At 48.7% G+C, this 26,418-nt stretch overlaps 1 protein-coding gene across 4 annotated transcripts; it reads right to left on the bottom strand.

Annotated features, from left to right (window-relative positions):
- Positions 1 to 351: 351 nt before the first annotated feature.
- Positions 352 to 26,280, bottom strand: Srd5a1 (steroid 5 alpha-reductase 1). 4 transcript variants are annotated; one of them, XM_021258595.2, is made up of 6 exons: positions 25,698 to 26,130; positions 19,455 to 19,621; positions 9,291 to 9,392; positions 7,210 to 7,387; positions 6,507 to 6,657; positions 352 to 899 (listed from the first exon to the last, which is right to left on the bottom strand). In XM_021258595.2, the coding sequence occupies exons 1-6, from the start codon at positions 25,976 to 25,978 to the stop codon at positions 888 to 890; spliced, it is 891 nt and encodes a 296-aa protein (XP_021114254.1). In that variant the 5' UTR covers positions 25,979 to 26,130; the 3' UTR covers positions 352 to 887. The 4 variants fall into 4 exon arrangements, with proteins under 4 accessions (XP_021114254.1, XP_004845213.1, XP_021114255.1 ...); XM_004845156.4 differs by lacking the exon at positions 7,210 to 7,387 and having other exon boundaries at positions 25,698 to 26,145; XM_021258596.2 differs by lacking the exon at positions 7,210 to 7,387 and having other exon boundaries at positions 9,194 to 9,392.
- Positions 26,281 to 26,418: the final 138 nt, after the last annotated feature.

The raw sequence follows: 26,418 nt of genomic DNA, 5'->3' as shown, positions 1-26,418 counted from the left end.
GTATAGCTCAGTACATGGGCCCTGGGTTTAGACCTCAGCACCACATACACAGCACAAAAAAAAGCCTGCAAATGCCACTCTTCTACACACTTAGCTATCCATAGTCAAAAAAGGTAAGCTGGAAATTAACAGAACTAAGTTCTGATGGTTCAAAGTTCCTGACCAGCTATGTGGCATAATCTGCCCACCTACATTTTAGTTTGATTAGTTTGTAACTGCGTAGCCTACAAACTCACTATGGAAAACATCCATTGAGCATATCTTGAAAACAATCAAGCAGGAAAATTATGGAGATCTGATTCATTTACATGGTCCCCAGGGTCATAAAGAATTCACTTGTCAAAAACAGGCTTGTGAAAGTAAAGTTTATTCCAGTAAAGAGACTAAAAATCAGGAGATTCTAGCAGGTAGCTGGGAAAAGCAGAGTTTATCACATCCATGTGTGGATGGGCAGACAATGGGAGAGAGAGACAGTGGCAGCTAGCTGGGAGATTGGCTACACCAGGGAGAGAGATATCAGCAGCTCACTGGGAAAGGAATTAGGCTTCTGTAGGTCTTGAAGGGGCTAAGGAATCTGGGTGAAATATTTCGGACCTGGATACCCAAGGACGGGCTGCTCAGGTGTGTAGACAATTACTGGACTCCTCGGTGAAGGGGGACTATGCTTTACTTTGAGTCCATCTGCCCTATTTACTGAGAAGCTGCTGTTGTTGCTAAGAGTAGCCTGTTGCTTCGTCCCATGTGCTTGTGAAGGACTCACTTCTAGGCCTGACACCCAGAGAAACAGAGCTGAATCTTCCAGTAGAAGATCATTTCCTTGATGATGACACACTTAATACAAAAATGGAATTAAAATTTTCCGAGACTTTGGATAATCTTCAAACTTCTCAAGGTACCACCTAAAATAAGAAAATTTAAAGAAAGGAAATCATTTTGTCATTTTAGCCTTTCATAGCCACTAACCAAAGTGGTAATATTTTTTATTATAAATGAATACTGAGATTTTTAAAGGTAGTGGTAAGAACTCTGGCATTTCAAATACAGAGTTTAGTTTTACCAGTGTCATGGATAATTACATATCCTGTAAGCATTATTCAGGCCAAGTAATCCACGGAATTCTCCTTTCTCCTGGGAAGCAACCTGCTGACATGCTCAAAGCACTCACAAGCTCTTTCCACAGCCAGCCATGGACATGGCCCAGCAGGTGTTGCCTGGCCGCTTCCCCAGCTCCATGGAGAACTAACTGCAGCCTGACCGGGGGTCTGCAGAGGCTGCCAGCCAGGCCCTGAGCCCTGGCAGCTGAGGAAGGAGACAGGGTTACCTGGGACAATGCAATGGGTGGCATCTGTAATCCAGTCCCACAACCAAATGGTGCTTTCAGTTTTGAGATAACTGATATGAACAAAGTCACACACATTCATTTTGGGGTAATGGCCAATTGGGAAAGCTGGCAACTAAGCAGGCGGAGTAAAAATTAGAAATAATTTGAGGCCAGGCTCAGTGGAAGGTGACACCTGTAGCCCCAGCTCCTCAGGAGGCTAAGGCAGGAGGGTCACCTAGCCCAGGAGTTCAAGTCTAGCCTGGACAACCAGGTAAGATCCATTTAAAAAAAATTTTTTTTTGGCAAGATGTTAAAATAGAAAAAAAAAAAGAGTTTCCATAAGCACAAAATAATGCTAAATTGTGTGCTCGGGACTAAAATACTGTTTAATTGTTTTATTGGTGTTGTCATACAGTCTGTGATAATAAATATTTTTGATGTTTTAACAGAAAGACACTGTGATCTGTTTTCCCATGGAGTTGTTTCTATTATCACTGTATAGTTTCTTTTAATAGTATTTTCTTTCCCTTTTGTCTAATTTTTTGTGCTGCTGAACATTTTAAGTACACTGTTGTTTGTAAATTTTGGCCACTATGGCAAGAGCTATCATCAGGTGTGGTGGGAAAAGTCTGCGAAGAGGGAGGTTATGGAGACTCCTGCACAGGGCCTATGTGACGCTACTAAATGCTGTAGATTGGATTTCACAAAACAGGATATGTAATTTTTCCATCTACTCAGAATATTAATCTGTAAATTTCACAAGTCTAACTTTTATGTACAGTATCACATTTGAAATTATTGTCTTATGTAATTTTTGTCCTAAAAAGATTTGCTTGGAAATCAAAGCTCCGCTTCTGCTTAAACGTGTTGGTATGAAAAACACACTAAATCACTAAACAGATGTAAAACCATGATGGGAAACCAACCAGGTATTTGTTAATGTGGCAAAGTGTGAAGCCAGGGCCAGGGATGTAGCTCAGTGGCACCGCGCCTGCCTGGCAAGTGCCAGGTCCTGAGTTCGATCCCCTGAGTTCAATCCCCAGTACCAAAAACCCAAACCAGAAGTGCGAAGCCAACAATCTGCAAATGAAGTGGCACAGCCCTGTCAGCTTTGGGCCAGTTTCACACTGCACCACACTGATGTGGGATTCTCCAGCAGCCTGCCGTGCTTGCTGCCTACGCTGGCCCGGGGCCTCACAAGGCGCAGGAGGAGACCTGTTTTGTAAGTCGGTCAGGGCCTCAGGATCAAGTGTCACCTCCTTGCCCAGCAGTGCCCATTTCGGGGTGGCCATGGCAGCGGGAGGCAGAGCTCGTGCAGGTGTGCAATAGGCCTGAGCTCCCAGCAGCTCCTACTCGGGTGCAGCCACTGTCACAGCTGCAGTCAGGAGGCGGTGCTTCTGCCTGCAGGAGATTGGGGTGCAGCACAGGGCTCCCACAGTGCTCGGGTGCAGGCTCCCTCTGAGGTAGCAAGGAGCTCTTGTGCTGTCAGAATGGTCTCAGTGAGAGAGGAATGCTCTCTAGACAGATTGTTTATTTCACACACCTAGGTATCTCTCCAGGGGAGTCGCAGACATTCTGTCACAGTGGTAAGTGAATTCCACATGCAGCAGCACAGTTCACCACAGCTGCACTTGGGAAGGCTGCTTATTTATGAACAGGTGAATGGATACAGAAAACGTGGGATTTACCTACAGTGGAGCACCATGCTGCCACACAGAAGGAAAAACTAGAGCCATTTGTAGGAAGATGGATGCACATGGAGGTCACAGTGTTCAGTGAAATAAATCGGACACACAAGCTTCAACACTGCATGGTTTCCCTTACATGAGAAACTCAAAGTATAAATAAATTAAACAGCAAGATGAAAGATACAAGGAGAAAGCAAGGTACATCTCTTGCAAATGGGAAGAGGACGAAGAGCTGGTGTGGGAGGGGTCAAAGAACTGAGATGTGTTGTGCACGTGCGCCAACTCCTCCTGATGAAAGAAGCAGTATATACTGCAAACACAGACTAATAAAAATTAAATATTAGTTGTAGAGGCCATTATATGGAAATAAAATGATAAATGGTAAAATTTTTCTCAATCATTGAAGTCAAAAACCCACCTCAAGAAATGATTTTTGAAGGTGTATATTAGTTTTTTAAAGGGCAGACAGCCTGCTGTCTACTTTTTCTGCCCTAGAACCAGAGGTGCCGTATGTGACGAGGGCCCACTCCGGGGTTTGCCTCCATCTGAGATCTGATTCCTTGCCCCTCGCTCACCTGTTTGTGGAAAGCCCACTTCCTCACATCCAGATGACACTGAATTCCAGACCTGCCTGGCTCTTCCTGGAGCAGCTATTGTTCCTGTGACTGTTCAGTGTAACATGAGTCTTCCTTCCTTTGTGTCACCAGGGGTCTGAGAGCACTTTTTCTGGGGTTCAGAAATTACACTGTCTGTATTCAAGTCTGATGAGCAGCATGGGAGCAGGGTGCTGAGAGGATAAGGAAGCATTTCATACAGATTCTCAGCTCACTCTCTATTTTCCTAATCAGACTCTGTGAATCAGTGTCTCGAAGATGCACTGAAGCTTTTTGAATGACAATGAACTGGAACAGCTTAGCACTGTGATGGTACTTTGTCCCTTGGGTGAGCTCCTCTGTGGGGGCCTCCGAGTTTAGCACTCAGGCCTGAATAGCAGGTGGCCGTTGCAGACTGCCCTCCTCCTTAGAACTCTGCCCTTAGCAGAGAATGTGTGAGATGCTGCCCATCTCACGTGTCTGACCTTAACTAACAATACAATCGATTATGAACTTAAATACCAGCTGTTATAGAATTTCCTTGTCATGCAATAGTTTTCAGAGTATTACAATAAACGTGGTGAAAGAAGTAGCTCTATGAAGTAGATTTTTGCTTTTGGAATCAATTTATCGACAGGATTTGTTTTGTTTTTCTGAGACAGGGTCTCACTATGTAGCCCAGGCTGGCCTTGAACTCACGGTGATCCTCCTGCCTCAGCATCCGGAGTCCTGGGATCACAGGCATGCACCACACCTGGCATTCAGTGGTATTTATCCAATGGGTGCTATGCTACTACAAACAAGGATAAATCAGAGTCACATGTAGGAGGCGATGCACCTTGGGACCTTGACGCCAGGTGAAACAGGCCTGGTTCTCAGGAAGAGGCTTTCATTTGGAGAGCGGAACTGCATCTTTTCCACTTTTGTTTGCTTCACAGTCAAGTGTTGAGAGGGATTCTCCTGTTCTCTATTTTCCTTCGAGAAAACATCTTGACAACACTCGGCAGGCTCTTGTATCCTTCCCCACCCAATTTTTAAAATTGTCAGTGCTATTTCATTGGTTTTTAGTATTAAGAACAGGCTATTATTTGCTTTTTCACATGAAGAGTTGCAAATACAAAGATCAGTGCCTTCAGGAAGGTGTTGACAGCCACGGGGAGGAGCTCAGACCCCTGGCTGGGGGCTGGTGACCGACAGGGTCTGAGGAGGTTGCAGGCCAGGCCACTGACCCCTTCTGGGTCACGGCAAGCAGGCTGCCCTGCCACTGCTGGGACATAAATCCTGCTTCATTATGCTCGTTCCCTAGACTTATGCATAGTTGCCATTAGTACTGAACTATATAGTATGTTGTCGGCACTCGACATTAAACTATTAAGTTACTACTGCAGCCAAGCTTCATACAAGGTCACCAGAGAGAAATCTGAGGCCTGTGAAATCAAACTCACTGTTTACTTCCTTAAAGCTCTGCCGGTGTGAAACAGCACACTCTGCTGTGCCTCAGAACAACAACTGGCCCTCTCCCAGAAGCGGGGTGCGGGCGACCTTGTCACTGCCCAGACTCAGGTGACAGCCCCTGATTCAGCACTCCTGGCGGGACCAGGCTGCCTACTGCCTCATGGCCTCATCCCAACTGCGGCAAGCTCTCCCGGGCGCATGCTCAGGCACGGGTAGGGAATGTCGACCTTCGTTCTGCGACACAGCCCAGCCCTGCATGGAGGTGACTCCTGTGGGCTGTGTTCCCCGACACACTCTCTGCTCCGAAACCTCCAACCCTTCTCAGGCCTGGCACTCTGATCTGCCTCTGTCGCCCTGGTCTTCGGCAGACACGGAGCCTGTTGGCACAGTGGAGCACCTGGAGACACAGGGTGCTTGCCTTCCGGTCTCACCTGTGCTCACACCTTAGATGGTGTCGCCATGAATCCTGGCAACCGGGCCTTTTCCTGCTCCATCTCCAAAAATGACCCCTGCACCTCTCAATGCTGGGAGGACACCGAGGTATCCCGACTCTAAAAGGTTTATACTTTTCCCATCTACCATGACATCTGGTCGTCCTGTAGCTTCTAGACTTTGTCCTTTCCCTAAAAGACATGGCAAACTCCGTGAACAGGATGACGATCTACCCCACTGTGGCCCCTAGCATCAGCCCCTTGGTGATTTTTTTTTTTTTTGTACCGGGGATAGAAGTCGGGGCCTTGTGCTTGTGAGGCAGGCGGCGGAACCACTGAGCTGAATTCTGGGCCTCGCCTTGGCGATTTCGATGTCACGTTGGGAGTGATGGAGCCATAGAAACGGTGCAGAGCACTGTCCAGTTCTGGGACTCACCTCGTTGCCACTCACCGTGGCCGGCCTTTACGCTCTTGCTAGAGCTCCATCAGCATCCTCAGATGTTTTTCTTTTTGCAGTAAAGGAGACTGGACCCAGGGCCTTTGCCCTGAGCTACATCCAATCTTTTATTTCTGAGGTAAGATCTTGCTAAGTTCTGAGCTGCCCGGCTCAGCTTGAACTTGTGCTCCTACCTCAGCCTCCCCTAGCGCCGGCATGACGGTGTGTGCCGTCGTGCGTGGCCGGCATCCTCCATTCTAACTGCTGCTTCGACTTCAAGTCTCTGAATCCTCTGCTTGGTGTCAAACGTGACTGTGGACCCCAGGAGCAAACACCCAGAGGCCCAAACATGGTAGAGAAAACCCCTGTGCTGCTGTGGGCCGCCAGCTCCCCCTGCTGGGTTGCACTTCAGCTGGGCTCCTGGGGGTGGTGCTCAGTTCTCGTCTCGCTTGGCTACAGCAAGGCTCGCACTAGGATGGTGCAATTCAGACTTATCTCCGCACCTCAGCACATCTAACCTGAACATTTTTATGCTAAGGTCAAGGAACCACTGAAGAAGGTTAAATGTGTTTTAAAACTTACCGGTGATGCTGTTTTGCTCTGGGGAGTAAAACGGTCAATGTGAATAGCGCAAAAGCCCCACTCTGCAGAGAGCAGCTGGCCAGTGCAAAGCCGCACCACTCCACAACTTCCCCAAGGTAGTTGGCCGCAGTTATGTATTCGAACAAGCCTCCTAGAGGAAAAGAGCAACACAGCCATTTACTGTGGGACCATGCCAGGGTCCACCACTCAGGGCGGCACAGACATCACCTCAGCTGTGTGAAACGTGGAGGCAGGTGCATCCCGGAGCCATCTAGGGCAACGTCGAACACCAGAGGCCACGCTCCCTCCCGGGCCCTCCGTGACTTTAGGGGTCTCCCTTTCTCACTCCTGCCTCTGTAGCCACCAGTTTCCTACGCAACTGTCATATTGCCTGTGACTTATCAGCGTCTGGGCAGCCAACTGGGGAGGGGTGGCTCGGCACCCTCCTGTAAAGGCCACTGTCACTCCAGGGCCGGGCCCGAGTGGAGGGGCAGGACAGCTCTGCGGGCATCGTCGGGGACCTTGCCCCCAGGTGCCCAGTGTGGAAGGGAACATCCGGCTGGGGACTGGTGAGTGATTAGCTAAGAAAACCCACAGATGCCACCCTGCTGAGGATGTCGCCCAGCACCAGCAGCTTAAGGGCTACCTCTCCTGACCATGTGCTGTGGCTGGCACGAGGGACGGACGCAGAGCCTGTGCCCACCCATGCAGGTGCTTTATCTGGCCTTCACGCAATGCCGATGGGCCCCTTGTCTCTGCACCCGTTGGGCGTTCCTCCTCTATGGATTCTGTGACTTCACCCTTCCGGCCTTGACCAATGACAGCACACCAGTGTCCAGAGTTCTGGCCAGGGCTCCTTAGAACAGCGCACAGTTGCTGGGCTTCACGGAAACGACTGTGTTAGAAAACACTGCCCTGTTTTGGGAGAAGCCTCCTGCAATCAGAGCTCAAAATTCGGTGGTCAGCTCCAAAGCCCCCCAGGACAAGAGTCCTCCAGAGCACGGAGACCACATCGCTGGGCCCTGGAGTCCTCAAAGACACCGGCTGCACCTACACGAGGGACAGCAGGACCCGGGCAAGGTATGGGCCACCTCCAGAATCTGATGAGCCTCCCGCTAGCCGCCCTTGGCCCCAAGGACTTGTGTGACTGCTGTCAATTTTTTAAGTATAATAAGTAGACAGGGATGGCGAACCTTTCGGAGCTTTTAATGATAGCAAGCAGCCCACTGCAGCACGAGTGCCATAGGCTCACCACCACTGGTACAGGGTGTGCTCTTTTCAAAGCTAGACTTGCGTCTAGGCTGGCTTCACAAAACCTTCCCTGAGCTTTTTTTTTGAGGCAGGATCTCCCTGTGTAGCCCAGGCTGGCCTCGAACTCTCCTGCCTCAGCCTCCCAAGTACTGGAAGTATAGGTGCACCACCACACCAGGCATGCACTAAACTGTGAAACCTGTGCTGTTCCAGGGCCTTGGATTTCATCCTCACAGCTACCACGTGCACACGGCAGACCTCCCTTCCCTGCCTCAGTAGCTCTCACTGAGAAAAATCTAGGCCTCACTTTGCTTTTATGTCCTTTTTGCTGCCGTTTGTTTGCTGTCTAACTTAAGGCTTAGAAACAAAGCGTTTTAGCAGCAGCTTCTCCCCCAGGTTTTATGGGTTCCCAGCCTGTCTGTCCCCATCGTCTGGTCTCCTGCTGGACGTACAGCCCCATCTCCGAGCCCAGAGCTGCTGCAGATGCCCACTCCGCCAGGGGCAGTGGGGACAGCAGGGCAAGGAAGCTGCAGGTGTGGGCAACCGACAGCCACAAGCCAGGGGTAGAGGTGCTGCTCTCTGGAGCTCTCAAGGGCACCCACGCTGCTATTGCTTTACTCACACGAAAAACCACAGAGAAAATCTGGCTTCAACTCTCCCCTGCTTTGTAAAATGCTTTTCTGTTCAGACACGTCTTGCTGCTACTTTGTCTTCCTCCATAATGTGTCTGCAATGGTGCTGCGAAACAGCTTTCTTGTTCTGGTTTCAGTTATGCTGGGTTAGAACCCATAGCAGCAGCCAGCAGCAGGAGGTGGAGGGAAAAGGTCAGAGAAGTCCTGCTGGTGCCTCTGTTGCTGTGGTGGGGTGGCCTCCCATGATCTGAAATTCTTCAGGTCATTTAGACTCTTCCTCACAGTGGCAACTTTCTTGTGAGTGCTGCAGCTTGTGTGTGTCCCCTACGCTGGGAAATGAGATCTACGAGGTCCACGAACCCCAAGTAGAAGGCAGGTGCCTCTCGGGGCTGCGGGCCCAGCTGCCTGGGCACAGGAACACACCCTACTCCCACCCAGGACAACCTGGGATTAAGGCAAGCACTAGGGATCTTCAGACCAGCCCGGGGCTGGGACTGCAGGCTCAATGGGTGTGGCCACTGAAGATTCTAGCACTCAGATTTGTTCCTCCAATGATGACTTCCTTTCTCGACAGAGCAATGCATTTAGAAAGGGTTTTATGTAGTCTCTAGAGGAGGGTCTGTCAGGGAGTCAATTCCATCACATTGTGGGCAGCACAAGTATCAGACCCTGGTGAACCGTGAGCTCTTCCTCATCTTGTCTCCAATCCCAAACATTCCATTTTGCTTCACAACCATCTCCTTACCCAGAATCCGTTTTGATTTTCTAAAAAGAATTGAATCATGGAAGTGATGCACTGCAAACCTGCGGCTATGAACCCCGTGCTGAGTTATTAGGGCGTTAAGGCTAAGACAGCAGGGCACATGCGGGGAGACTGAGATGAAGCCCCTCTTGGACACACCCCTTGGTATTTTGTATCCTGTCTCCTCTGGTTTTCGGAGGTTCCTCAGGATGTGATCTGACTGGATGTTTATCAGCATGCCCGTTAACCACAAGGCAAAACCTGAGAGAAAAAAGATGAGATTACCATGGTAAGGACCACGAGATTTCAGAATCTACGAGGACGGAACAGGTGCCCCAGTCCAGGCCTCCTGATCATCCTCAGTGTACCATGCACCAGCTGTGGCTGTGAGGAGACCCCAGGCACTGTCCGTGGTGCGACACTAGTAGGCTTTGCCTTCCTGATGATGCTCATGAATTAGACAACCACCGAACACGCTTAGCCCTGCCAGCCCCAGTCGATTTCCGGGATCAGAAATGGCCAGGAGCCTTGGGCACAGGTGTTCTCTGCATCAGGAGCCAGCCAGCCGGTGTGCTTGACTACTCTTCCTTACAGAGGCTGCACCTCCCAGAGGAGGGAAGGTGAAGGGTCCGCACCTGCCCACCGTCACTAACGGGCCCAGGTCTGTACCTCTTTGCTCCTTTCCTACTCTTAGGTATTTCAGGGCCCCAGAGAGCAGGCCCCCTCCTCCCCTTTCCCCCTGCCCTACTCCAGCAAGGGAGAACAGGGAACTTCCGTGTAACTAAGGCGTGACCTCCCTTTATTAGTGACTCTGCCTAGTTAAGGACTTTCTGCCCCACCGGTTTCATGGCCAGATGTTCCCGTAAGACAGGGGCTTCCTGGAAACTTACTCCATCCCCACCAACCGAAACCTGTTGCTATATACCCCAGCCCCAATCCCCCACCCCCACCAATGGACCAGTGCTCTCCCACTGAAAAACCCTATACAAGCCTCCAGCTCAGCCCATGCAGTCGCTGGTCTCCATTCTGTGAGTCAGCCCAGCAGGCTGCAGACTGCCGCCCCAATAAAGCTTGCTTGAATGTCTGTGTGTGCCCCTTCCTTTCAGCAATGCTTTCACCTACAACTTCCTGCGAATCACTTAGCATACTGCCCCTGGCTTCCCAGCCCTAAGTTCCTGCTATGTCACCCATCTGCATTCCTGGGCCACTCACTTCTCCCTCCTCTGCTCCATTCCCTCCCTTGACACCCTCTCCCCATTCTTTCAATGTTCAGAAGTTTTCATCACTTAAATACTTCTCAGTATTACATCATGTAATACCAACAAGACGAGGCAACGTTCTACAAAAGCAGTAACTCTGATTTTAAAAAGGGAAGGGCTAAAATAAATAAATAAATAAATAAATAAATTTAAAAAGGGGAAGGGCTAAGGATTTAGCTCAGAAGTTCAGAGTTCAATCCCTGATACCAAAAAAACCCCAAAAAACTCAGTTGCAATGATTTTAAAAAGAGGTTGACTTGAGTTTTCTGATATACTGAAGTGTGACAGGCTGACAGTCCTGAAGAAATGTACACCTGGGTGGCATCCTGTCCATTCCACTTGGTCCAGTGAAGCGGCATGCTCTTGCTGTTAGAACAAGGAAAACCTTGTCGCCTACAGAAAGTGTTTCAAGAGTTCCTCCTTTGGATTTCGCCACTGTAAGTAGCTTTCTTTCCCAAGCAGTTTATACTAAATGTTGTAATACTTTTTATAAGTCACTTATTGGATTTGTGAGTTTATAATACATTCCCCATTTTGGATTTCAGTAAGTCGCTCCTCGGTGATTTGGCTTCCAATCCAAGGTTCTAGAAAGAACCATGCTAAATTCTGTGGTTACTTTGTATCTATGATTCCCCTTTGTCAAGGAGTCTGGAAGTAAATGAGTCTTCGTGAGAGGAGAGCGGGCAGCTCTTCCTCGCCCTCCTGAGGGCCCTGACCCAGCACCCACCCCAGGAACTCCCTTCGCCACGCCCCAGGCTCCTACACAGCTGCAGCGGAGCCCACCCAGGACTCACTGAGTGGGGCTCCCTGGAGTCACTCTCCAATCTGCACTCTTCCCCCAGCAGCAGAGTTCAGTAGTGAGGAGGGGGAGGGAGAGGCGAGGGAGAGGTGATGGGGAGGCGAGGGCTGGAGAGACACAGGGCCCCAGGGCTGCGCCTCTTTGCAGCACAGCAGCGCAGAGCAGAATGAGGCCACTCTGGGCCACAGCTGCCCAGAAGTGCTTCCTGGCAGTCTGCAAATCCCATCAAAGGGACCCAGTGGAGGCACAGCATGCACCGCAACGGCCCTGCCCTTTGCTGGCCATCAATGTTTTGCTTCTGGCCTGGAAGGCGAAACTTCCACCAGTGTGGAAATCCTAACTGCCAAGCAGCTGGAGTATTTCTGCAATTACATGCTTGATGCAAAGCCCACAGAAACTTCAGACATTCAGCATTTAAATTATGAACAGAACACGAGTGATGCCATGGCAATTCTGCACAAACGGCAACCGGGCCTGGGCGGACTGCGAGGCCCATGGTGCCCGCGTGTTAGAGGGCAGTGTTCCACCTGCTCGACACTCCTGTGCAGCAGGGCGGCCGGAGGATGCTCACACTGTGAGGGCCACGAGAGCTGCACCCACAGCCAGAGGGGAGACATCACCTTCTGGAAGCAGCTGGACAACAGCCAGCTGGTCAGCACAGGCTTCACAGCCAAGCAGGCTCTGAACAATACAGCCACTCATCCACCTGACCACCACCATTCGGGAAGGAGCACTCTGGGTGCTTTTGGAACAATCATTTTAGCACCATGACCAAACACAAGGGTCAACTTATTTGATGTTGACAGCCCAGGGGCTTCTGACCGGAAAGTCTACACCTTGTAGACAGTGACAAACGTCTGTGACTCAACAATCTCATCTGAGGCCTCCTTCAGACCCTGAAACCGTGCACAAAGAACAGGATCAGACAGCATTACGGCATTGTCTCTGCAACAGCAGAATGAAGACATCAACTGGGGACAGATCCTGGAAGGAAGCAGTGATTTGGAGACAGCAGAGAAACTCCAAAGAGAAGACAGACAAGCTTCAGTTCTGCCAGGAACAGAACAAGCGGGGGCACAAGCCTCTCCATCAAGTGGAAGACACTCTAACGATGAGGAGAGGAACCTGAGAAAAAGACACAGACCAGGAAAAAGGCAGCTGTGCCATGCTGTAACAAGTACTGGATTCTGATGGAACCTTCTACACAAAGTCCTGAGGAACAAAACCACAACAGGTAAGGAAGAACAACCTAAATAGGCTGTGCCTGATTTCCCAACGGATTTTGTTCCTGTTTTTTCAGCAGAAAGGTTGTTACTGTTACAATCAGACTTTGCAAGTCACACAACGCTGCATGAGTGCGAGTTTCACGTTACCAGGTGGAAATGCTGTGTGTTGTCCTGAGAAAAGCGCAGCAAATTTTGGGTCACAGTGACATTCATAGCTCCTATCAGCAAGCTATTTTATCTTCCGTTCTAACAATAAATGGAGGTAATTTACTCAGTTTCCTTCCTGAAAGTTAAATACTGGCACAACAGTTTCTGAAATTTTTATAATGTTAAAATTATGATTGAATCCACGAAAAACCAAGGTTTAATATAGGGATTAAAAACAAAAAAGGCAAAGGCCTCGCAAGAGCAAAGTCCTGAGTTCGATCCCCTGGACAAAAAAAAAAAAGCAGGAATCAAATCCTTAATCGTATATTAGACCAGTTCAGCCCTTGAACACCTTTACCTTTAGTAATGTACATTTTAGACATTATCTTGAGAACTGAGAATGGAGCTTCGATTTCATTTAGACAGAAAAAGTAGATTTGTATTTTTTTGCCAATAGCAAAAATTGACATAACACTAATACTTCCAACCTATCCACATGCGATCGTAATGACTTTGTAGTGTTGGGAAGCTGTGAAGCATCCGGACTTTTCCGAGTTCTTCTAGGTAAGCTGGCTGCTAATAATGCAGGGAGTGAGCTCAGAAGGAAACCACACTGGGTGTGAGGCCCCGTACGTGTGTGGAGGGAAGCTCACAGCTTAGTGTCGCGCTTCTTCCAGAATTATCTTGTGAACCTTATATTTCAAATCATGTTTATTGCTAGGAGATTAAGTATACTTACTAAAGCCAACAAAAAAGCACATTGCTAAGAAAGTTGGAGATAATCTCAGAGCGCAGTGAAAGACAATAAAAATCTGAGCGTAGACGAGTTTGGAAGAATTTATGTAAAAGCAATCAGATTTTTTAACTTATGAAAAGCAAATAAATCTAAAGCATCTTACAGTGTTTATAGGATTCAGAAAGAATATTTAACTTTATTATGAGGCAACACATATTTTTCTGTATTTCTAAACTGTTTTGGAAACTATCCTTAATAGTCCTTTATATGTACTTTATATTTAAAATGTTTTAGTCATTTTGAAAAGACTTGCTGCTGTCATTATTGTGTGCTCCCCATTCTTAGCCTCAGAAAATGTGCTTATTTAAGAAGACCGTAATCTGATCTGAGCATCTTTCTTGTGCTCTGGGATGACAAAGGCTAGAAAAAAATATGGCCTAGACCTAGCATTTTTACAGCTATGTTATTAACTTCTCTAAACCCAGTTAGGAGTCTATATGTAAAAAGTAAGGTTTTGTTTATAGAAGGAATTACTCTTAAGGAAAAAACACATCTAGGGCCAAGCTGTCTTTTCTACCCTTCCATGTCGCATGTCTGTTTATGTTACATAATTTGTTATTCCTTCAAATTTCCGGTGCTAGCACGATAACTCAGCAGAGAACCTGTTTGGGGTATCAAGTTAGACACAAAATATTTGGTGAGTCTCTTATAGCCTAGAATATGTGCTGGCAAAATGTGCTACACAACTTTGGCTCCAGCAGTGACCTTCCCAGGTTTACTCTCCCTCCAAAGCGCCCCGTCATCTCCAGGAAAAACAAGGCTCTGGGCTTGTTCTTCCCACAAGTAGCAGTGCCACTACATTACATCTCAAAAATAAAAAGCACAGGACACCTTGAATAAAACACACTGGAGGTATACTTTTTCCCAGAATTATATGCTTATGTATTTGGCCCTTTAAGAATATATGTGAAATTATTCTTGTTATTTTCTGTCTTCTTTATTTGTTCCGAAGATAATACTCCCATTCTGCATTCCCTCTAGAAAGCAGAGGAAAAACAAAAACAAAAACACTCAAAACCAGCAAGCCTGTTATCAGGTAAGTATATGTCAATGTATAGCTATGAGAAGAAACTTAAAAAATGCACTGTTTGTTAATTCAGTCTTTTTCTATGTAATATCTCCAAGGCAGACTTTATTACATTCCTAGAATTCAGTCTGATGTACCAAGAGTAATAATGTTTGCTTTACTTACTGTGGGGAAAAATTAAATATTCAATTCTATTAAAACAAACTTACTTCTCAAAGATACTGCTTTGTCTGTGAAGGTTATAAAGAAAAAAAAATAAGATGAACATTTAATCCATTTGTAGGGACCTTCCAATCTGTGAATACTGCCAGAGGCAAAATGCAGTCACACTGGGCAAGCCCTGACAAAAGCAGCTGTGAGTAAAGGCAGGAGGCCATAACTCAGGGCTGTCGTGCACGTGTGACCAATGAGAGAACTAGAACTTACCAGCACTTCTGCACGGACCCCCTGCAACACAGCTGCTTAACTCTGGACTAATAACATCTTTGTTAGTGATCCTCACAGCCAGGTGTGACCAGTGCAAAACACCTCGCGTAACCTTCCTGTTTGCTCTTAACAACGTCCCCTTGCCTCAACTGCCTTAAAACACGCATGGTTTCTGATGGCACTCGTATTCCCACTGCGACGCTATTCTATTCCCAAATAAACAACATTCTTGGAGAATCTCTATTATTTAGATTGACAAACCTTTTAGATGAACCACTTTCACTATTATGGAAGTTTTTTGTTGGCCTTCATTATTATTTGTTAGTTCTTTGTTGTAACTACCCCGAGGGTAATTACCTGTGCAATCTCATCTGTGTTTCCCTACAAAAACAACGCATTTTTGAACTTACAGAAAGAGATAACCTAGTTCATTTCCCAGTTGGTGTGCTGTTTCATTTTCATGTCACTCCACTTGATGGCAGAAAATTCAAGAGATCAGTGTCGATAAAAGCCATCTATGAAAAACCAACAGCCAACATCATACGAAATGGTCAAACACTGAAATCTTTCACACTAAGATCAGGAACAAGACCAGGATGCTCACTATCGCCACTCCTGTTCAACACAGTTTTGGAAACATTAGCCACAACAATTAGACAAGAGAAAGAAATACAAGGAGTAAAGATAGAAAATGAAGAAGTCAAATTGTCATTATCTGCAGATGACATCATACTCTATATTGAAGACCCCAAGAACTCCACCAAAAGTCTTTTACACTTAACCAAACTCAGTAGAGTAGCTGGATACAAGGTCAACCCTCAAAAATCAATAGCTTTCCTCTACACCAATGACAGACTCACTGAGAGAGAAACTGGAAAAACAACTCCTTTCACAATAGCATCCAAAAAAATGAAATACCTACGAAAACTACAGCACTCCGGCTGGGCTATTTAGCTCACTGGTGCCATTGCCCACCTCGCAAGCGCAAGGTCCTAAATTCAGTCCATGGTACAAAAAACAAACAAACAAGAAAAAAAACACGACAGCACTCTGAAAAAAAGAGATCAAAGAAGATATCAGAAAATGGAGACATCCCTTGCTCCTGGGTAGGAAGAACCAATATAGTGAAAATGGCCATACTTCCAAAACTGCTGTATAGATTCAATGTAATCCTGATTGAAATTCAAAAGCATATTTCACAGAACTAGAAAAAACAATAGTCCAAAAATTCATTTGGAACCAGAAGGGACCTAGAATAGCAAAAGCAGTTCTAGGCAACAAAGACAAGGCAGGGGGTACCACAATCCCCAACTTGAAACTATACTACAAAGCTACTGTGATAAAAACAGCACGGTACTGGCAAAGAAAAAGACCTGAGGACCAGTCAAATAGATGAGAAGATGCTGAAACAACTCCAGACACTCAGCTATCTCATCTTCGACAAAGGAGCCAACCACCCTCACTGGAGGAAAGATGCCCTCTTTAATAAATGGTGCTGGAAAAACTGGGCTTCAACTTGCCAAAGATTAAAACTAGACCCCTATCTTTCACCATGCACTAAACTAAAATCAAAATGGATCAAAGATCTAAATATTAAAACAGAAACACAAAACCTGCTCAAAGACAGGCTAGATAGAACTCTTGAGACACTGGCATAGGAAAAGACTCTCTGAACAAAACCTCAGTCACATGGGAACTAGCAGAAAGAATCAACAACTGGGATCTCATTTTATTAAAAAGCTTCTGCACAGCAAGAGAAGCCACCAACAGCGTGAAGAGACAAGCCACAATGTGGGAAAAAATTTTGACCAGCTGTTCCTCAGACAAAAGACTGTTATCTAGAATATATACATAAAAAAACCATATCCCCCAAATTTAAAGATCCAATCCAAAAACAGGCATCTGAAATGAGCAGATATTCCTCAGTTGAGGAAGTAGAAGCAGCAAGTAAACACGAAAAAATGTTCAACATCACTGGTCATTCGAGAGATGCAGGTGAAATCAATGCTGAGATTCCACCTCACCCCAGAAAGAATGACTGCTATCAAGAGACCAACTAGTAACAAATGCTGGCGGGGCCGTGAGGAAAAAGGAACCTTGCTCCACTGTAGGTGGGAGTGCAGACTGGTGTAACCACTGTGGAAATCAGTATGGAGATACCTCAAAGAACTAGGGCTAGAGGTCCCATTCGACCCAGCTATTCCCCTGCTGGGGATCTTCCCAAAAGCACCATACCACAGCGATATATGCATGCCCATGTTTATAGTGGCACAGTGTGTAATAGCTAAATCTTGGAAACAGCCCAAGTGCCCATCAAATGGTGACTGGATAAAGAAGATGTGCTTGTTTTTTTTTTTTTAATAAAATGGAGTACTACTCAGCCATAAGGAATGGTAAACTAGAGACCTTTATAGTTAAACGGATGCACCTTGAGGCCATGGTGAAATAAATAGGAGACACATGTGTAAATACCAAATTGTTTCTCAGGTGTGAGAAACTGAAAGTGTAAATGAGGACCAAAATGTATAACCGATAATGTGAAATAGGAAGAAAAGGTTCCAAGGGGAAAAGGAACTAGGAAGGGGGTGGCGGAAAGGAAAGAAAGAAAAAAAATGAGAAAAGAAGGAAACACAGAAACAAAGGTTTTGTAAATATGGAGGGGCGGAAGGGAAGGAAGGGGAATGGGAGAAAACAAGAACCAAGGGACATCTTGTACAGGATACAAATCCCCAATGATGAGCATGATCATAAAAAAAATCAGCATCTCAAGCTGTACACCCGCTTCGAAGGCACCCACCCGCGGCAGTGCGGTCCGTCTGCGAGCTTCTCTGAATGACGTTTAACTCCGCAGATCAAAGGGATTCTTCTGTTGTTCTTGTTAAAAGAATCTAAACCATTCATTATAAGCATGATTCCTTCGAGAATGCCAGCCACAAAAACATTCAAACCCGTCTTTTAGTAACAAAGAAAAATGCAGCAGTGATTCCCCTTGCGCCTTTCCTCTGTACCCCTCTGGCAGTGGGCATGAGGAGCCAGCTGGAGTCCCTGCGAGGCCGGCTCTGGCCTGAGACCTGGGCCCACGCCCACTGAGGACCTGGACTGTCCATCATCCCGGGAGCCCATGGGGAGGGGAGGGACGAAGCCAGTACCCCAGGCCTCAAAAGCCTCGTTTCCTTCCTTCTCCCTCTCGGAGCAGAACACAACCAGGTAGCTGAGAAGCCAGAAACGAAGCAGTTACTTGGAGCTATGGTACCATTCAAGGAAGCCCAGCCTTTCACTGAGGCCCTAACTGCCAGGCTAGGAGAGGCTCTGGGTCCTGCTCAGCCAACACTCGACAGAGGAGGACAGACTACCTGCTGCGTCATTTCTCAGGGACGACACACCATTGCCCTGGAAATAAAGCTCTGAGTCTCTGAAAAACTATGAATGAGAACGAGGAAGTGCTCTGTCAGCAAGAAAGTATTGTGCAGGAGTTAGTTTTCCTGTTAGAAATTCCAAGCTTATGGTGAAGTACCACAGGGGGCAGTTTGAGGATTTGACGGACCAAGTCAAGACTCTTGGTGTGCTGCCATCGGGGTAAGTGACATGTTCATGTGCTGTCATTTCAAAGTGTTACAAGAGAATCCTCCTTCTGCATAACACCCACGAGACTGTGACAGTTCCAACAGGAAGCGTCTCCCAAAGACTCACTGACCCCCCAGTGTAGGAGCTGGGGACTGACTGGGAGAAGTGGATCCCTGAAGGTGAGACCTAGAAGGTGTATTCTTGTCCCCACCCCTTCCTCTTTCTTTGGCTCTTTCCCCGCTTCCGGGTGCCATCAGCTGAGCAGTGCTGCTCGGCCACGCCACTCATAATGCTCCTGCCTTGCAGCCAGCATACCATGGAACAAACCCTCGGGAACTGTGAGCCACATTACATATTTTCTCCTTTTAAGTTTTTTATGTCAGGTGTTTTTCCCAGCAATGGAAAAACTGACCAATACATTAAGCATTTTTAATAATTGAGATTATTTTGAGAGCAAATGGCTTATTTTCACTTCTGCTCAAAACTTCCAATGCTGTAATGAGAACCTAAAAGTACACATTAATTAATTTATACTAATTAGAATGAATTTTTTTAAAAGCTAAAAACCTTGGGTCGGGGATTTAGCTCAGTGGTTTAGCCGCCTGCCGCGCAAGTGCAAGGATCCGAGTTTGATCTCCAGTACCCAAAAAAACCCAAACAAACAAAAACAACCCCCAAAACTAACAAAAAGTTAAAAACCTTCACAAGCCTAACTTAATTCAAGTTGCCATAACATGCAAGGCTGCCTGCATTGTTGGAAGGTATAGTTTCTGGTTTACCGAAGACACTAGGAGAAGCTGGAGGACCACCTTAGATTACAGGGTGAAGGAGAGCCAGGGTCTCCTCCACCTGAGTCAGTTTGCTCGGGGCTGGGGCTCTTGACAAGAGGAGTACTTATGCGTCCCTTGAATGCAACCTCCGGACCCCTTGCTACATGAAGACAGCCTCGTGTCCCCCCGCTGCTCTGTCCTCTGGGGCGTTCACAGGACATCCCCCTGGTTCTGTCACAGAGCCTGGGTATACTACCTAGAGGCCGCGGGCATGGCAGTGACCACAGGGACATGGAGGGGGACACTCACCAGCTAGAAAGCAGGGCTGGGTCACCCAGTCCTCGGCGTACACCGCATACCAGCTCAGGTACCTGGTCTGCAAGTAGCCATTACAGGTACAGAACAGGAAGGCTAACACACAGGTGACAAGAGGCATCGGCTTTCCTCCTCGGATCAGGAAGGGGAAGATCAGGGACCTTCGGAGACAGGAAGCAGGTAAAATTCAAAAAGAGGTAACAAACCTCTGCAATTCTGTTTTAAACGTCTTGGCTTTTTAGCTTGCTTCCCTGTACAAATGTCACCCCCATCACATTAGTGCCAATTTATTCTATGCCAAGAAGAATTTTAGATCAATTCGCCATGTTTCAATGTATATCATCACAGTGCCCCAACTCAAGATTCTAGTTATACAGAACGCAAAACAGATACATCAGGATAGAGAAAACTGGAGACCTCGGGTGGCTCTCAGCTTCCATGACCCTGAAATCACTGAAGTGCTCCAGCCTCTGAACAGTAGGATTCAGGCCATGCTGTCACACCATCCATCAACAGCCACAAGCACAGTGACCGGCCACCCCTCCCAGCCCCTGGCTCTTACTGTTCATATTCAATGCAGAATGCACCGAAGACTCAGAGTGGCTAAAGAATCTGGACCAGGTGATAGGGCTGGTGAGGGGCTGAGTTCAGGCCAACGCTGGCCAATTCCAAGGCTCTTGTGCTACACCACACTAGCTTAGGGTCCCCTACTCAAGGGGTATTGCAAGAAGACAAAAGGACTACGGAAAAAAGGGGGTGCAAAACTCGGATTGAGTTTGCATTTCCTCTGCAATATCAATGCATAGGACATTGAAAGCGAGGACATCACCATCAGTCCTGCGGATCTTACAGGGACCTAGAACAAGCACTTTGTGCCAATACACTGGACAGCCTGAGGAGACACGCAGAGCCTGTGAAAGACGTGGGTGAGCAGAGCTAACTCCATAATGCCGTGTCAGTGAAAGCGTTTAACTTAGACTCATCAAACCCTAGAGGAGGCAAAACTGGGCCCAGTGGAAAGGGACTAACTGCAGAGAAGCCGGACAGAACCGCTGGTTCCTATCTTGTTGCTGAAATGGTTTAGACTTCAAATGCAGAACCATAATCAGGGTAGGAATTGGCTGCAAAGATACAGAGAAGCCTTTAGAGGAAAATAACTGTGCATCTTAATTTGAGTGATGACTACATAACTACACGCAGTCACCAGAACGCATGAAACTATAGACATGAAATAAGTAGAATTTTGTTTGGTAAATTATAAGGTGTGATATAAAAATATGGTGAAAGTTTAAATTTTTTTAAAATGTTATACTGAAAGATACATTGCCATAAATCTTCCTCAACATCCTCTCCCTGGCTTCAAACACAGTTATCCCATCATTCTTGCCACTTTCTGAAGCAGTTCTGAAAGTTCTCTTTCATGAGTATCTTTCGAGAGGTGATAAAAAAATGCAGTGAGTGCTGCTGCTGGGTGCCCCCAACAGAAAGGAGGTGGCGCATCCTCAGCCACCTTACTCACCGCATCTGGTACCATGCACCTGCTGGCTCTTCCCCAAGCTCAAAATGACCATGAAAGGTAACGTTCCGAATCGATTCAGGACATAGAGGCAGCCAGGACAGTGCAGCTAAAGACACTCAGGAAGGAGGACTCCAGAGCGGTTTCTGGAAGTGGCGAGAATGCTGGGATGAGCGTGTTCTAAGTGCATGTGTGCGTGTGCGTGTGCGTGTATTACTGAGGCCGATATTCTCCGACTGACTGGAAAGGGGGATGGCGACGCTAGAGAAAGGCTAGAGATGTGCGTAAGTTCTGGATCATTTGTTCTAAGCAGTAATGATACAGAGAAAGAAGAATACTCAAAATTGTGTGAACTACTGCCGGAGTCCAGCTCCAGCGGGTTCAGGTCCTGAGAGGAGGTGTGGAGTCCGCTATGAAAGAATGAGACAGACAGAGTGGAGGGTCGGCTGCTCAGCTTGCCCATCTGAGTTATACTGAAATCACTTTACTTATATATGTTTTGATTACACAAGGCTTTGGTAGGCAGTGGGTCCATACACAGTGTGTTCTCAAACAGCTAAAGAGCAAGCTGATGTCATCTAAAAAACTATTTTAGACCACCCAGTTCTAAATACTCCTCCGGGTACATCCAAAACTTAAGAACTATGACAGAGATGGGGAAAAGGCCACAGTCAAAGTCTAAGTGATGCAATGGTGGGTGATTTTTACTTCCTCTGTGTAATATTATACAGAATTACTCTGTGTAACGTTTTACAGATTTTCTACAATGAGCACGCATTTCAACTGTAGTCCATCAACAGCCACCAGCATCTCAAGTCCAGGTACCTAATACATTCAGAATGAACAAGTTAGAGAAATTACACTTCCTGGGGTAAAGATCCCCAACTGCTAACTGAAAAGCTTCAGACACAATGAGGCAACATTCATGAAAAAGCAGGCACTTGGACCATGTGTGGGAGTTTCCAAAGCTCAGGAAAATGAAAGTGCCCAGGAAGCAAAGGGAATCATGGAGAATAAGAGCACCAGGAGAGCTTCCCTGGTGTCTGCGCCACTAGCCCCGGGAGCAGGAGCTGCGTGTGCCTGTGTGCCTGCCGGGGACAGGGAGCCCTGCCCTTCCCCTATGCAGCCCTTGCGTCCCACCCAGTAGGGTCAAGGCCTCAAGGTTGCCAGGTAGAGCAAGCTCACCTGCTGCCCACTCTGCCCCACCCCAGAGGGAGGGAGAGGACTGTTGGAAGTGTGCACTCCTGAGGGCCAAGACACACACATGCACATGTAAGGACCATCCTTTAAGTATTTAATGCCAAATCTGGAGTGTTCTGGGATCTCAAAAGCAAGTTCCACGCATGCCTCATTCACATAGAAAACTAAGGAATTATTTCTTGAAATATCTTCCTTACAACCTGAGTAGTAATACCCTACTCTTCTTGCAATAACAAACATGGCCTTCATTCAGCCAACGACCTGGCTCTCCACCTGGTTCTCGACATCAGGTGGACCCCATCGTCTAGCACAGCCCCAGCCTCAGAGCCCTGGAGCGGGGGGAGCAGTGAACAGTGACTCGGGGGTTATTTAGGCCATGGTAGATGTCATCATTTCAATCTTCAAAAGCAAGAGTGGTTAATTCCAATAATCTTATTACTTTTTTCTCAACAGTTTGAGAACTAAAACCTCAACAAATGTGAAATGACTCTTTTGCAGGGGTCAAGTAGCACAGAGCCCTATACACAGGACTTACATGAACATTTTGGTTTTTCAAGACAGCATGAGGGTCACGATGAATATTTCAATGTTCACCATTTTATACTTTTGCATAAAATATTTTCCCACTTCAAGTATTTAGACCCACAAGGCCAGGGCACTCAACAACAACTGACTTGGGAAGACCACAGGCTGAGATGAGATGGCCCTAGCACCTGAGGTTCCACGGCTGCCACCTACATTCTAGCTCCACACAGTAGTGTGGGAAACTTGCCCCTGACTCACCAGAAGCCACCAGCTTCCTGGACACTTGACTGATTAGAAATTACCAACGAATCCCTAGCTAGAAACCTGACCGATCAGAAATTGACAATGAACTGAAGCTAGGGACTTTCTAGTCTATGTAATCAAGTACTCTTTTTGTCTTGGTGCCCCAAACACCTTAATAAGCAAGACTTCCCCACACAGACCTCAGTGGAATCCAAACTGCTCGGGTACTGGAGGGGCAGACTCCTGAGTCACCCACCTGTTCAAGCAAAGTCTTTAAAAGTTTAATGTGTCTTTGCTTATCTTTTATTGCCTGTTGCTCTCAGTGCCCTGCTGTGATTTAGAATTGCAGGAGTCCACTACACAGCAGGGGCTGGGCCAGGCTTTCCCAAGAGACCATTCTGCAGGAAACTATCCCACGTAGACGAGGCTTGTCTCAGTGGTACTGGGGATGGAGCCCAGGGCCTTCACACTAAGCTAAGCTTCACCTCCAGCCCTTCCCACTCAAACTTTCAATCCTCCTGCATCAACTTCCCAAAGGGCTGCGAGGACAAGCATGTGCCACCATTCCCAGCTCAAAGCTTGGTCCTCGGGGGCAAGGCGGATCAAGATGGCACTGGCTCATGGCTCTGGCTGGATGCCGTCCTGGGGCCAGGTGTTCGGAGGTGGCAGCCTTCTGGGCACTGGAGTGCCTGCACGTCCGGGCCATGCCACATCTCTGTCTGAGGCTCTGGTTCCTCATTATGAAGGTGGCTCCGAAGGAGGCCCACTGGCAGGCAGCACCCTACACGCAGTACTTGGGACTGTGCTCCGGGCCAGCCCACGAGGGAGGCTTTTACCTGACACTTGACTAATCCAGTGCTCAACCTGGGCATGGACCTGCCTGGCTGGATAGAAAGTAGAGCAGGGACTCCGACATCACGGCAGTGCTGAACTGGCGCTGGCGACAGAGGGCACTACTGCCAGTGTCTGATGTCCTCTGGCTGGGCAGGACCGTACAGGGAGCGCAGGAGATGAACGGTAAGATGTGTAACACAAGGCTGGCAGGGAACAGAGCTGGTGTCGGGGGTGGCACTGAGGCACTAGCCCAGGAGGGAGACCTGGGGACAAAACAGAGGGCTTGGGACGAGAGGATGGCCAGTGAGGAGGACGAACACAGGGATCAGGGGAGCACGGGCCCTGAGGACACACCTGTCCCAGGCAGCAGCCAGTGACCCGTTGGACAGGCTGTGCAGCAAGACTGAGCTCAGCGTGAGCTCAGGACGTCAGCTGGAGACTTTAGCACAGAAAGGATGCAGATGGCCCCCAAACTAACAAGGACCATGACACCCATGCCACGCGTCCGAGATTAACAACCTGCTCCAAGGTCCTCTGCCCCACATCCCTGGGGGAAGCAGCAGGAGCAGCGTGGCTGGGTCTTCATCCAGCTGCCCTCCTCTGCCAGGCAGGCCACCTTCCTCCCACAGGTTCCCTGCAAGCTAGCTTCCACTCCAGCCTGCCACGGGGTGTCGGGTCTCCTCACGTCCTCCTGCCCCCTCACGTCCACCCTTAGCACTCGCTGGCTGAACAAGGACACAGAAACGCACAGTGGTTCTTCCTCCTGGAGCCAACCCTATGCCTCTTTCACCTGGCCCCCTCTTCATCCATCCCGGCACGGTCACTCGCCCAGGGACCAGTGGTCATTCTGCCGCAGCCGCCCTGTCCCCCTGTTGTGGGCAGCTTCAGGGCCTGGCTCTCAGCACCCCAGGAGGTGCACACGGCCCAGGGTGGGGCTTGGCCAGCATCTCTGGGCCCCTCCCACGGCCCCTCCCATCTGGAGAGCCCTGGGCAGTGGGGACTGGGCCAACAGGGCAACAGTCACCAGTACTAAGGGCCATTTCCACCCTGGTTCTCACCTAAGCACTGTCCACTTCAGGTCAGATGACTACTGAATAAATAAACTGCTTAGAGAGAATGGAAAATGCTTATCCTTTTATTTAGAAAACCTAACTGTCTCCCAACCACATGGGCTTTATGCATATTCACATATGCAGCTTTACAAAATATATAGGATCTCCATGCAGCTTTAGAAACTACACCTGATCCAGCAAACCCCCCTGGAGAAGTTTTCACAACTACTGAACCAGGGGCTTTAGTCCCAGTAGTCCCTGGCCAGCAGCCCCAGGTCGAACGTGTATGCTAATCTATTAAAGATCTACCTCTGTGCAGGGGTGTAGGGGTGTGTGTGTGTGGGTGTGTGGTGTGTGTGTACATCATTTTGCCCTGGGCCCCTGCCTAAGGGGGAGGCAAAAGTCTCTGAAACTGATCAGAGCCACACAGAGGAATCGGAGTAGTTTTAGGGCACCAGGTTCACAGAGCCAGGAGAAAAACTCCACGGGGTCCCCAAGGGGGACCAACAGAAAAGAAGCTCGCGCCATGGCCACGGTGACTTGAGGCAGTCATATCTTACAATGGGGTCATAAACGGCTGTCTTGGCCCGAGGATGTAGCTCAGCGGCGCGCTTCGCAAGTGCAAGGTCCTGAGTTCAACTACCGGTAGCGAAAAAAATAAAACAAAGCAAAACACAAAGAACAGGCTGTCTTCATCAAAGAAATAAATTCCAGGATGGCTGCACAACTGCCTTTCCAGAGCAGTTCCACGCCACTCCCCATCAGGCCCGTTTTCCTCCGCCTCAGTCCCTGTCCACAGTACCAGAGCGCCCCCCACACACGCTGTCCTTCCCGGCACACAAGGCACGTGGGGCCGGCCGGGCTCACCTGTGCACATAGTGGACGAGGTACATGGCCAGCAGCACGCGGTTGGGAAGGCGGTCGAGGCGCTGGGGGGACGCGCAGGTGCACTCGAGCAGCGGCCAGGCCAGCGCCGGCAGCTCCTGCAGGGCCCAGGCGACACGCGCGGGCACCCGCGGACCGGGCCACTGTGACGCGTAGCGGCCGTAGGGCGACGAGAGGCGCAGGAGCAGGGCAAAGCATACGCAGCCCGTGAGCATCATCAGGTAGGCGAACGCGTCCAGCAGGCGCAGCTCCTCTGGCTCCATCGATGAGGCCGGGCAGCGCGCTCCATACCCAGGCGCCCCACACGCAGAGAAGCCTGGCCGCCGCCCCACGTGCCGAGCACACCGACCCTGCAGGCGTCGCTGAAGGGCGGCCCAGACAGACCACCACCTGCGCGGGGCAGGGCCAGGGACCGCCCGCCTATCACTGTGCACGCGCAGGCCGGAGTCCCGCCCCTTCACGCCCACGTCCGAGTGGCCCGCCCTCCATCCCACCTATCACTGTGCAGGCCGGGCGGCCGAGAGCCCCGCCCTTCCCACCACCCGAGCAGCCGGGCCCCGCCCCTTCTGTACACTCCCTACCCGGGGCCCCGCCCCCTCGTGGAGCCGCCGCAGCCTAAGCCCCGCCCGCGCTGTCCCGCGCCGCTCTGCGCACGCGTCAGCCTCAGGCAGTCCGCAGCGTTGCCTGCGCCCCGTGGGCCGGG

Source organism: Heterocephalus glaber, unplaced genomic scaffold (assembly GCF_053883595.1).
Source record: "Heterocephalus glaber isolate CG9 unplaced genomic scaffold, H.glaber_assembly_v1.0 deba00001537, whole genome shotgun sequence".
Classification (NCBI taxonomy): domain Eukaryota; kingdom Metazoa; phylum Chordata; class Mammalia; order Rodentia; family Bathyergidae; genus Heterocephalus; species Heterocephalus glaber.
This window is presented reverse-complemented; position numbering and strand designations above follow the sequence as displayed.